Source organism: Papio anubis, chromosome 1 (genome assembly GCF_008728515.1).
Source record: "Papio anubis isolate 15944 chromosome 1, Panubis1.0, whole genome shotgun sequence".
NCBI lineage: Eukaryota > Metazoa > Chordata > Mammalia > Primates > Cercopithecidae > Papio > Papio anubis.
The window spans coordinates 87,317,123-87,330,597 of NC_044976.1; the positions used below are offsets into that span (position 1 = coordinate 87,317,123).

The following is a 13,475-nucleotide window of genomic DNA, read 5'->3' on the forward strand; positions in this document are numbered from 1 at the left end:
CTTTGGGAGGCCGAGGCGGGTGGATCATGAGGTTAGAAGTTTGAGACCAGCTTGGCCAACATGGTGAAACCCCGTCTCTACTAAAAGTAAAAAAATTAGCCAGGCATGGTGGCGCGTGCCTGTAATCCCAACTATTCGGGAGCCCGAGGCACGAGAATCGTTGGAACCCAGGAGGCAGAGGTTGCAGTGAGCCGAGATCGCGCCACTGCACTCCATCCTGGGTGACAGAGCAAGACTCTGTCTCAAAAACAAACAAACAAAAAAACCCACAAAACTTATTTACCTTTCTTCTTCTTTGTGTTTAAAATTTCAATAATCATTTACCTTTCTTAAGTGTATCTTGATCTTTTACACCTCCTTGTCTAAGTACATGCTAGTTTATGTTTTAGGAATTTAGTTTCTATTTCTCTGTTTAGCTAATTCTCTATCTTTTGGCCACTCCTTTTTTATTCCCCTCAAACAGTTGCTTTCTCTTCCCACATCTATAGCAACTTGTAATATACTATAGGAGTAATTATGGCACATGTAACAATGCAACAATTTAATATATTAGCACATTACATTTCTTATTTTTATTTTTCTTAAAAAAAATTAGCCAGGTGTGGTGGTCTGTGCCTTTAGTCCCAGTTACTTGGGAGGCTGAGCTGGGAGGATTGCTTGAGCCCAGGAGATGGAGGTTGCAGTGAGCCAGTGGTACCCGGGCTCAAGGGATCCTCCCACCCCAGCCTCCCAAGTAGCTGCGACTACAGGCACAGACTACCACACCTGGCTGATTTTTTGAATTTCTGTGTAGAGATGGAGTTTCTCCATGTTGCCCAGGCCAGTTTTGAACTCCTGGACTCTAGCAATCCACCCACTTTAGCCTCTCAAAGTGCTGGGATTATAGGCGTGAACCACTGTACCTGGTCTAAATTTTAAAATATATCTATTTCTGCTACATTTTTTAGTCATCCTTCCCTTAATCTTTTCATCTTTCGTCTTCATTTATTCAACAATTTCTTTCTAATTCTCTACCGTGTACAAGATTCTATGGAAAATGGGGATGCAGAAGAGACTAAAATAAACAAAACCCCTCCATCACTGTGGTTTAGAAGTAAAATATATAGATTCTTATATTTACTATAGAGGGAAAAACAAAACAAAATAGAAAAAGGACAAAGCAAATGCTGGAGGGAGAGGTGTATCTATTTTCAATGTGATGGTCATGAAAACTGACATTGGACAAATGCCTGAAGGAGGCAAAGGATATTTGGAGCCAGGTGGATATTTGGAGGAAAAGTGTTTCCAGGCAAAGGAAAGGGAGGTTCGAAGACCCAAAAGTTGCAGCCCAGTTTGTAATCATATAGTTCACATGGTTTGGACTACTGCAGCAGACACTACGGCATTCATGAGATAGCCCAGTAGCAATAGCTGAATCTCAAGCAAGGGCCAAGCAGCATACCTGACTACCCCTGTAATTTCTTTCTGTTGACTTGGCATTTTGTTAAGTTGTTGAGCACAGACCGTCTAGAACCTCTTCAGGCACAAGAAAGCTCCCTGTGTCTTATGTACCAAGTAATTGCTGGATTTCTGCTAAGAAGCCAGGGATATGGGCAAAAGAACTACTTCTCTGGTATCATAGCTTTATAGTATGATCCAAAATCTCTTATTCTTTGTCCTTTGAACTATTCATCAATTCACTAAAGTATTGCTCATTTAAATACTATTTTTAAGTGTTCATACAGACAGATACCCATTACAAAGACTATTTTAGATTTGGTCTGGGATACTTTCCAATCAGTTCTACCATATGTGCCCAAACACATTTAGATTTGTGACTCTATATTATAGTCGGTACCTATTTTTAAGTGCTTATTTCCAGAATATACAAGCCATTCATAAACCTCATCGCTGATGCAGAGTGTGTCATATTTGATGCAAAGGTCAGCAATTACTTGCAGTTCCTCTTTGTTATACACCTACACATAATAAAGGAAAGAGTACAGCCAATTATTCAACATATGAGAAAATGATAGGTCAGAAGACTGTGTAAGGAGATAAGAGACTTGCTTACCTTGCCAAGTGGGTTATGTGGAGTATTTAGTATAATAGCTTTGGTTTTGGAATTAAATTTACTTTCCAGTTCTTGAGGATCTAATGTCCAGTCAGAACTAGACCATCTTTTTCCATCAACAGGTTTCTAAGCATGAAGAATGAAGATATAATTTGATTCAATTAAGTCATGTTTACTGTCTTACAAACAAATAATATAATAAGAAAAAAACATCAAAGAAAGACATGGCAAAGGAAACTGAATAAATTACCAACAAATGCTTCCCTGGAGTAGGAACAGAAAAAAAAGTAGAAAAAGACTAACAAAGAAGATAAACAGAAATAACTAGGCTGTAGTTCTGCTTAAGAGCCCAAGAAGACTTAAGTCTTATGCTCACACCTGTTAAATGGAAAAATAAGCCCTGTCAACATTAACTGCTGTTACTATTCCTTCACAGGAACTAGCTACAACTATGGTTAACATGTCTGATATTGTAAGGTTAGCTGATGATTTTGTGACTCACCTTAGTGTATTACTTATGTTGAAAATATTTAAAAAAGACAACTAGACAAACAGAGACATACAGGAAATCTCCTAATGCAATCAAAGTAGAAACTTTATCATAACAAAGTAATTGGTATTTTCAAGACTTCTTAAGTCTTGAAACTTTGCCATATGAACCCTACTGGCAAACTTACAGATCTCAGGGGAATAAAAACAGGTGTTGCTCCAGCCATTCTCACCATGGGCTCATAGCAGTCATAGAAAGGCACTATTAGTATGACCTGCAATAAAAGCAAATAAGATCACAACCTATCAATCATTTATTCATGTTAATAATACTGTGTACCTACTATGGACTAGGCACTGTACTATGTGTTGGGATACAGCAGTGAAAAAGGCAGGCTTTGCCCTTGTGGAGCTAACATCTGAGGGGAAGAGACCTCGGAGACAAACTTGTCCAAGTAGTCTTAATTGGACTCCTTGGTATCTTAGGGAGATCTATAAATAAGCATGCAGTGGGAGTATTTGAAATTGCATATAAAATTTCATATATGCAGAGGTAGATTTACCTGGAGAATGGGACTATCACATTCTCAAAGGGATATTCCAGCCAAAACGATTAAGCATTTCTTCATATTTCAAATTAGAAAATAAAATCTAGAATGTAAGTGATGTATAAGCAGTGACAGACAGCAGGCTATGTGGAAAGAGAACACTGTAATGTTCCCTGGTATAAAGTGCTAATTTAAAAGCATCATCTTGAGAGTAGAAATGTTTCTCTCTTCTCAAAAGCATGGTCAATTTTTGCATTTTTAGTAGAGATGGGGTTTCGCCATTGCCCAGGCTGGTCTTGAACTCCTGACCTCAGGTGATCTGCTTGCCTGGGCCTCTCAAACTGCTGGGATAACAGGCCTGAGCCACCACACCCAGCCTCATCTGTGAAGTTCTCAGGGACTAAAACAACCTATCTTTGTGACACTAGATAGGCACTAGGGAAATATAAAACTCAATACAAAGTGAGAGCACAATAAAGGAAAATAAATTGGAGAGGCAGGGCAGTGGAGTGGGAGGAATATACCTGCTACTCTTCACCTTGATTTCTTCACTTTTATGATGTGAACAATTCCTCTCTCTCTCTCTTTTTTTTTTTTTTTTTTTTTGAGAGTATTTATTGAGTCCTCACTATTTTAGGTGCTGGCAATAAAGCTATAAAGTTCTCCTAGAACTTACATCCTACTGAGAGAGGCTTATAATGAACAGAGAAACAAATAAGGACATTAGATAATTTCAGATAGTAATAAATGCGATAAAGAAACAATAAATAGGTCAGTATGATAGTAAGTGACATGTATGTGGTTTCAAAATACTAGATAAGTTGATGAAGGAAGAAAGAATAGAGGAAAGAAGGCTAAGGGCTAAGGCTTACAATACTCCCAACATAGTGCAGAGAAAGAAGCAACAAAGGATTAACAACATTGAAGTATGAGACAAAACTATGTTATAGGATTAAAGGAGATTATGTATATGAAACTGTGAACTTCCTTAACATGTTTCCTTAAACATCTTGTCTGGCACAGTGGAGGGAATCAAAGTTGCAAAAGAATAACATAACACAAAGCAGATAGCAGCATCTTTCATAAAAGTGGTATGATAAAGGGCTATGAGAGTTCAAATAAAGTTAACAATATAGATCAGGATAAATACTCGTTCTTCAGTCCCAGTGTAAGCAATATCTCTCTGGAGCTTTCCAGACTTAGCAGATGTGATTGCCTCTTCCTTTTGTCACTACTGTAAGTTATACATTCGCCACTACTGGCCAACACACAATGTTCCTCTTAATCCATTTGCAAGTCTGTGTTCTCTACTAGTCAGAGAATTCCTTCTGCACAGAATCTATCTTTAAAAAAATCTTCTATCTCACAGTGCTTAGCATATATTGGATCCTCTGTATTTTGTGAATAAATGAAAGAGGCAAAAAGTATTAAAGCAAGGGTATTGGAATGATAATGGGAAATACGGGTAGAGATGACTGAGGTAGGTGCCAAAAGTTGGTTATACATCACAGTACTAAATAGCAAAATCATTTTACCTTCCTGTCATATTAATACATCCTCAGCCAGGTGTGGTGGCTTACGCTTGTAATCCCAGCACTTTGGGAGGCTGAGGCAGATGGATCACCTGAGGTCAGGAGTTCGAGACCAGTCTGGCCAACATGGCAAAATCCCATCTCTCCTAAATATACAAAAATTAGCTGGGCTTGGTGGCGGACGCCTGTAATCTCAGCTACTCAGTAGGCTGGGGCAGGAGAATCACTTGAACCCGTGAGGTGGAGGTTGCAGTGAGCCAAGATTGCACCACTGTACTCCAGCCTGGGCAACAAAGCGGGACTCTGTCTCCAAAAAAAAAAGAAAAAAAAAAAATCTTCATATGAGATGGCTTATACAATTACTGGGCACACAAAGACATTAATCAAAAACTTGTAGACCAAGTTAAGATTAAAGGTTATTTTAGCAATGAAAACAAAAGATTCTTTTTCCCCAGCAGTGTTAGTCCCTTCCATCTGCCCTTATTTAAATAGGCTATAAAAATAAGAATAAATTATATGCAAGAAAATGGATGAATCTGACAGACACAAAAATAAATGAATGAATCTAGACCCAAGAGTATATATACATTGTATAATTCTATTCCTATCAAGTAAAAGAGCAGTCAAAACAAGTCTACGGTTATAGAAGACAGAAGAGTAGTTACCTCTGGGAGAATATAGACTATGAAGAGGAACAAAGGAGCTTTCTGGGTACTGGAAATGTATTATCTTTATCTGGTTGTAGTTACACAGAAATTTACACAGTAATTTATCCAGCTGTACATTTAAGATTTGTGAACTTTATTGTACATGCATTATACTTAAAACAAAATTAAAAATAAAAAGAGAAAACAGCATAATATAAACAAAAGATTCAAAGATGGGACAAATGATAATTGATTCAACATAGGTATTATGATAATGTTAACATACTTACTTCATCTCCCTCATCAATTAATGCTTGAATGGTGTTAAAAAGAGATCCATATGCTCCTACTGTCACAAGGATTTCTTTATTTGAATCGATTTGCTTTTGATAAAGCTTTTCATACAGGTAGGACAGAGCTTTCACAAGTGATGGATGGCCCTATTGGATTAAAAATAAGAACAAAACCTTGAATTTAAATATGGGACCTATTGTTTGAGGTAATATGGCTCTAAAATGTAAGAATTTTTAAAATTTGGATTTGATGTTTATAATTACCCAAAGAAAATTTATATTTTTTAATGGCAATGAATTTTTTAAAATTTACTGCATTTAGAGGATTCCCACACTATTGGTCATGAAGGCTTGCTAATGATTAAAACTTCTTACTAAATAAAGGATTTGGGATTATATAATTTCAAAGTATTTGCTTTGAATAAAAATGAACCTTTCATATTTTTTGACAGTAATTAAATCATATTGAAAAGAGTTGGATTTGTTTCCCAGTTAAAATAAGTAAAAAAACCCCACGTTAACTGTACACCCCCTTCTTGGCTCTTCCTGATTGATGGAGAGATGATTATACCAACCAATGGACTAGGGAGAGAGAACAAAAACAAATTCACCAAAGACACGAACACTAGTGTTGATGTGATAGCAAATGTTAGAAGGAAGTGAGACGCTACTCACATTGATAGTCAAGAGAGCAGTGGTTATCCAAGGTAACTACTTTCATAGGTGAAGTGAAGGGATTATGAAGGTATAGTCTGAGGCAAGTAGGGGATCTGAAGACTCCTGGATTAGCTCTCCCTAAGTTCTCTTCTAGGTTCTCTCCCCTTCCTTCCTTTTCTTTCTTCCTTTCCCTTTCCCTCTCCTTGTTTTATTTGGTATTTAAGTCAATATTTCTTGTTGTTTTCCGTCCAGCATCTACCTCCTCATTTTGCTTTTGAAGTACCATCCTGATTTTCTATCCCCTGAGAGTAAGAATGCAAATGCAGGTCATGTGCCTTTGTTTGAAAGCACTTTGGGCTCTGGAGCAATAAACTGAGTCCCTTTGAATTTTACTTTAATAGCAGGTCTAACGAATTCTAACAAAAGGAGATCTGAAAAGCGACTGTAAACACTATACACATTTCTTAGAATGATAAATGTTTGTGCTTTTAAAATTAAAAATTTAAATACAAAAATAATTTATGCTTCATGTAATAAGTAAAACTAGGCAAAGGTGTGTAAAAAATTACAATCCCTCCTCAATATTATTTCATTCCCATCCCCCTGAGGTGACCGATGTCCATAGCCTGGTGATAGTGCAACACCACTCTCAGTGCTTATACCAATATAAAAACACATAGACATGTACATACCTATGTATTTACAAAAACTAGAATATACGTATTAATAAATAAGTGGGTATGGTTGTGTTCTAATAAAACTTTATTTACAAAATCTGACAGATTGGACCCATAGGCCATAGACTGCAAAACCCCGCTATAGACCAATTTGAGAAAACTGACAGACAATATTTAGTCTCTCAATCCATAAACATCATTCCCAATTTATTTAGGTATTGCTTAATTTCTCTAAGTAATGTTTTATAGATTTCATTGTACAGATCTTGGATATATTTTAAAAAATTTATTCTTAAATGTTTTGTGTTTTGGGATACTACTATAAATAGTATTTAAAAATTTTTACTTTCTAATTGTTCATTTTAATATATAGAAATACAACTGATTTTTGTGTATTGGCTTTGTGTCCTGTGACCTTGCTCAATTCATTTATTAGTTATAGTAGGCTTTTTTTTCTCTTTTAGAATTCCTTAGGATATTCTATGTACACAGTCATGTTTTCTGAAAATGAGTTTACATTTTTCTTCTTTCTAATCTATGTATCTTTATATCTCACAGGGCTCCAGTACACTGATGAATAACAGTGGTCAGAGTGGACATCTTTGCTGTCTTTTCAATCTTACTACATTATGTGCATTACAGGTGTAATCTGTAGGTTTCTCATAGATTCCTTTGATGAGAGTGAGAAAGCTCCATTCTATTCCTAATTGGCTGAAAACTTTTATTATAAATGAGAGTTGAATTTTGTCAGATGTGTTTTCTATATATACTATGTAAGATGATCTTTTTTTTCTGATAATATAGCATAATTGCAATGATTAATTTTTGGATATTAAAACTAACCCTGTATTCCTACGGTAAACCTTACTTGGTCAGGATGTATTACTTTTTATATCTTTATACACAGGGGCACACACACACACGCACGCACACATCTGGATTTGATTTACTAAAATTTCACAATTTTTGTTTCTATGTTCATGAGAGATATTGAACTGGAGTTTTCTTTCTTTCTTTCTCTGGCATTTTTTAAATCAGTTTTTGTATCAGGGTAATGCTGAAACTAATTTTATGAGACCAGCATTACCCTGACACAAAACCCCTGATTAAAAGGTCAGACAGAACCATTAGGCATTTCTTTATTTTTCAAATTACAAAAATTGTTGATCAATAAGTAAAAGTTTTCCATCCTGCTCCATTTTCTGAATGTGCAGAATTGGTATTATTAGGTTGGTGCAAAAGTAATTGTGTTTTTGTCATTAAAATTAATGGAAAAACCGTAATTACTTCTGAACCAACTTAATAGTTCTTCCTTAAATGCTTGATAGAATTCACTAATAAGCCATCTAGGTATTGCAGTTTATTTGCAGGAAGACTTTAATTACAAATTCATTTTCTTCTTCTTTTTTTTTTTTTGAGACAGAGTCTCACTCTGTCACCCAGGCTGGAGTGCAGTGGAGTGATCTCGGCTCACTGCAAGCTCTGCCTCCCAGGTTCACGTCATTCTTCTGCCTCAGCCTCCCAGGTAGCTGGGACTACAGGTACCCGCCACCACACCTGGCTAATTTTTTGTATTTTTAGTAGAGATGGGGTTTCATCATGTTAGCCAGGATGGTCTCCATCTCCTGACCTCGTGATCCACCCACCTCAGCCTCCCAAATTGCTGGGATTACAGGTGTGAGCCACTGTGCCTGGCCACAAATTCATTTTCTTTCATTGACATAGGGCTAGTTGCATTTTTCATCTCTCCTTATGTCAGTTTAGGTAATTTGTATCTTTTTTTTTTATTTTTTAAAATTTTATTTATTTATTTATTTATTTTTATACTTTAAGTTCTAGGGTACATGTGCACCACGTGCAGGTTTGTTACATATGTATACTTGTGCCATGTTGGTATGCTGCACCCATCAACGCATCAGCACCCATCAACTCATCATTTACATCAGGTATAACTCCCAATGCCATCCTTACCCCCTCCCCGCTCCCCATAATAGGCCCTGGTGTGTGATATTCCCCTTCCAGAGTCCAAGTGATCTCATTGTTCAATTCCCATCTCTGAGTGACAACATGCGGTGTTTCGTTTTCTGTTCTTGCGATAGTTTTCTGAGAATGATGGTTTCCAGCTGCATCCATGTCCCTACAAAGGACATGAACTCATCCTTTATTATGAGTGCATAGTATTCCACATTTTCTGTGTATATGTGCCACATTTTCTTAATCCAGTCTGTCACTGATGGACATTTGGGTTGATTCCAAGTCTTTCCTATTGTGAATGGTGCCACAATAAACATACGTGTGCATGTGTCTTTATAGCAGCATGATTTATAATCCTTTGGGTATATACCCAGTAATGGGATGGCTGGGTCATATGGTATTTCTAGTTCTAGATCCTTGAGGAATTGCCACACTGTTTTCCACAATCGTTGAACCAGTTTACAATCCCACCAACAGTGTAAAAGTGTTCCTATTTCTCCACATCCTCTCTAGCACTTGCTGTTTCCTGACTTTTTAATGATTGCCATTCTAACTGGTGTGAGATGGTATCTCATTGTGGTTTTGATTGCATTTCTCTGATGGCCAGTGATGACGAGCATTTTTTCATGTGCCTGTTGGCTGTATGGATGTCTTATTTTGAGAAATGTCTATTCATATCCTTTGCCCACTTTTTGATGGGGTTGTTTTTTTCTTGTAAATTTGATTGAGTTCTTTCTAGGTTCTGGATATTAGCCCTTTGTCAGATGAGTAGATTGCAAAAATTTTTTCCCATTCTGTAGGTTGCCTGTTCACTCTGATGGTAGTTTCTTTTGCTGTGCAGAAGCTCTTTAGTTTAATTAGATCCCATTTGTCAATTACAGCTTTTGTTGCTGTTGCTTTTGGTGTTTTAGGCATGAAGTCCTTGCCCATGCCTATGTCCTGGATGGTATTACCTAGGTTTTCTTCTAGGGTTTTTATGGTTTTAGGTCTAACATTTAAGTCTTTAATCCATCTTGAATTAATGTTTGTACAAGGTGTAAGGAAGGGAAGCAGTTTCAGGTTTTTACTTATGGCTAGCCAATTTTCCCAGCACCATTTATTAAATAGGGAATCGTTTCCCCATTTCTTGTTTTTCTCAGGTTTGTCAAAGATCAGATGGTTGTAGATGTGTGGTATTATTTCTGAAGGCTCTGTTCTGTTCCATTGGTCTATATCTCTTGTTTGGTACCAGTGCCGTGCTGTTTTGGTTACTGTAGCCGTGTAGTATAGTTTCAAGCCAGGTAGCGTGATGCCTCCAGCTTTGTTCTTTTGACTTAGGATTGTCTTGGCAATGCGGGCTCTTTTTTGGTTCCATATGAACTTTAAAGCAGTTTTTTCCAATTCTGTGAAGAAAGTCATTGGTAGCTTAATGGGGATGGCATTGAATCTATAGATTACCTTGGGCAATATGGCCATTTTCATGATATTGATTCTTCCTATCCATGAGCATGGTATGTTCTTCCATTTGTTTGTGTCCTCTTTTATTTCACTGGGCAGTGGTTTGTAGTTCTCCTCGAAGAGGTCCTTTACACCCTTGTAAGTTGGATTCCTAGGTATTTTATTCTCTTTGAAGCAATTGTGAATGGAAGTTCATTCATGATTTGGCTCCCTGTTTGTTTGTTACCGGTATAAGAATGCTTGTGATTTTTGCACATTGATTTTGTATCCTGAGACTTTGCTGAAGTTGCTTCTCAGCTTAAGGAGATTTTGGGCTGAGACGATGGCGTTTTCTAAATATACAATCATGTCATCTGCAAACAGGGACAATTTGACTTCTTATTTTCCTAACTGAATACCCTTTATTTCTTTCTCTTGCCTGATTGCCCTAGCCAGAACTTCCAACACTATGTTGAATAGGAGTGGTGAGAGAGGGCATCCCTGTCTTGTGCCAGTTTTCAAAGGGAATGCTTCCAGTTTTTGCCCATTCAGTATGATATTGGCTGTGGGTTTGTCATAAATAGCTCTTACTATTTTGAGGTACGTTCCATCAATACCGAATTTATTGAGAGTTTTTAGCATGAAGGGCTGTTGAATTTTGTCAAAGGCCTTTTCTGCATCTATTGAGACAATCATGTGGTTTATGTCTTTGGTTCTGTTTATATGCTGGATTACATTTATTGATTTGTATATGTTGAACCAGCCTTGCATCCCAGGGATGAAGCCCACTTGATCATGGTGGATAAGCTTTTTGATGTGCTGCTGGATTTGGTTTGCCAGTATTTTATTGAGGATTTTTGCATCAATGTTCATCAGGGATATTGATCTAAATTTCTCTTCTTTTGTTGTGTCTCTGCCAGGCTTTGGTATCAGGATGATGTTGGCCTCATAAAATGAGTTAGGGAGGATTCCCTTTTTCTATTGATTGGAATAGTTTCAGAAGGAATGGTACCAGCTCCTCCTTGTACCTCTGGTAGAATTTGGCTGTGAATCCGTCTGGTCCTGGACTTTTTTTGGTTGGTAGGCTATTAATTATTGCCTCAATTTCAGAGCCTGTTATTGGTCTATTCACGGATTCAACTTCTTCCTGGTTTAGTCTTGGGAGAGTGTAAGTGTCCAGGAAATTATACATTTCTTCTAGGTTTTCTAGTTTATTTGCATAGAGGTGTTTATAGTATTCTGTGATGGTAGTTTGTATTTCTGTGGGGTCGGTGGTGATAGTCCCTTTATCATTTTTTATTGTGTCTATTTGATTCTTTTCTCTTTTCTTCTTTATTAGTCTTACTAGCAGTCTATCAATTTTGTTGATCTTTTCAAAAAACCAGCTCCTGGATTCATTGAATTTTTGAAGGGTTTTGTGTGTCTCTATCTCCTTCAGTTCTGCTCTGATCTTAGTTATTTCTTGCCTTCTGCTAGCTTTTGAATGTGTTTGCTCTTGCTTCTCTAGTTCTTTTAATTGTGATGTTAGGGTGTCAATTTTAGATCTTTCCTGCTTTCTCTTGTGGGCATTTAGTGCTATAAATTTCCCTCTACACATTGCTTTAAATGTGTCCCAGAGATTCTGGTATATTGTATCTTTGTTCTCATTGGTTTCAAACAACATCTTTATTTCTGCCTTCATTTCGTTATGTACCCAGTAGTCATTCAGGAGCAGGTTGTTCAGTTTCCATGTAGTTGAGTGGTTTTGATTGATTTTCTTAGTCCTGAGGTCTAGTTTGATTGCACTGTAGTCTGAGCAATAGTTTGTTATAATTTCTGTTCTTTTACATTTGTTGAGGAGTGCTTTACTTCCAACTATGTGATCAATTTTGGAATAAGTGTGATGTGGTGCTGAGAAGAATGTATATTCTGTTGATTTGGGGTGGAGAGTTCTGTAGATGTCTATTAGGTCCACTTGTTGCAGAGTTGAGTTCAATTCCTGGATATCCTTGTTAACTTTCTGTCTCATTGATCTGTCTAATGTTGACAGTGGGGTGTTGAAGTCTCCCATTATTATTGTATGGGAGTCTAAGTCTCTTTGTAAGTCTCTAAGGACTTGCTTTATGAATCTGGGTGCTCCTGTATTGGGCGCATATATATTGAGGATAGTTAGCTCTTCCTGTTGAATTGATCCCTTTACCATTATGTAATGGCCTTCTTTGTCTCTTTTGATCTTTGATGGTTTAAAGTCTGTTTTATCAGAGACTAGTATTGCAACCCTTGCTTTTTTTGTTCTCCATTTGCTTGGTAGATCTTCCTCCATCCCTTTATTTTGAGCCTATGTATATCTCTGCATGTGAGATGGGTCTCCTGAATACAGCAAACTGATGGGTCTTGACTCTTTATCCAATTTGCCAGTCTGTGTCTTTTAATTGGACCATTTAGTTCATTTACATTTAAGGTTAATATTGTTATGCATGAACTTGATCCTGTCATTGTGATATTAGCTGGTTATTTTGCTCGTTAGTTGATGCCGTTTCTTCCTAGCATTGATGGTCTTTACATTTTGGCATGTTTTTGCAATGGATGGTACCAGTTGTTCCTTTCCATGTTTAGTGCTTCCTTCAGGGTCTCTTGTAGGGCAGGCCTGGTGGTGACAAAATCTCTAAGCATTTGCTTGTCTGCAAAGGATTTTATTTCTCCTTCACTGATGAAACTTAATTTGGCCGGATATGAAATTCTGGGTTGAAAATTCTTTTCTTTAAGAATGTTGAATACTGGCCCCCACTCTCTTCTGGCTTGTAGAGTTTCTGCTGAGAGATCTGCTGTTAGTCTGATGGGCTTCCCTTTGTGGGTAACCCGGCCTTTCTCTCTGGCTGCCCTTAACAGTTTTTCCTTCATTTCAACTTTGGTGAATCTGACAATTATGTGTCTTGGAGTTGCTCTTCTCGAGCAGTATCTTTGTGGCGTTCTTTGTATTTCCTGAATTTGAATGTTGTCCTGCCTTACTAGGTTGGGGAATTTCTCTTGGATGATATCCTGCAGAGTGTTTTCCAACTTGGTTCCATTTTCCCCATCACTTTCAGGCACACCAATCAGATGTAGATTTGGTCTTTTCACATAATCCCATATTTCTTGGAGGCTTTGCTGATTTCTTTTTCCTTTTTTTTCTCTAGACTTCTCTTCTCGCTTCATTTGATTCATTTGATC

At 37.2% G+C, this 13,475-nt stretch overlaps 1 protein-coding gene across 2 annotated transcripts in view; it reads right to left on the reverse strand.

Moving 5' to 3' along the window:
* The window catches only part of KYAT3 (kynurenine aminotransferase 3), a 63,222-nt gene that overhangs the window by 22,828 nt on the left and 26,919 nt on the right, over positions 1 to 13,475 (reverse strand). For both annotated transcript variants that reach the window (XM_031650585.1, XM_031650584.1), the window contains 4 exons: positions 5,560 to 5,709; positions 2,731 to 2,817; positions 2,054 to 2,179; positions 1,838 to 1,958 (listed from right to left, as the gene is read on the reverse strand). In XM_031650585.1, the coding sequence (XP_031506445.1) occupies positions 1,838 to 1,958; positions 2,054 to 2,179; positions 2,731 to 2,817; positions 5,560 to 5,709 (484 nt within the window). The remainder of the gene's footprint in view (positions 1 to 1,837; positions 1,959 to 2,053; positions 2,180 to 2,730; positions 2,818 to 5,559; positions 5,710 to 13,475) is intronic.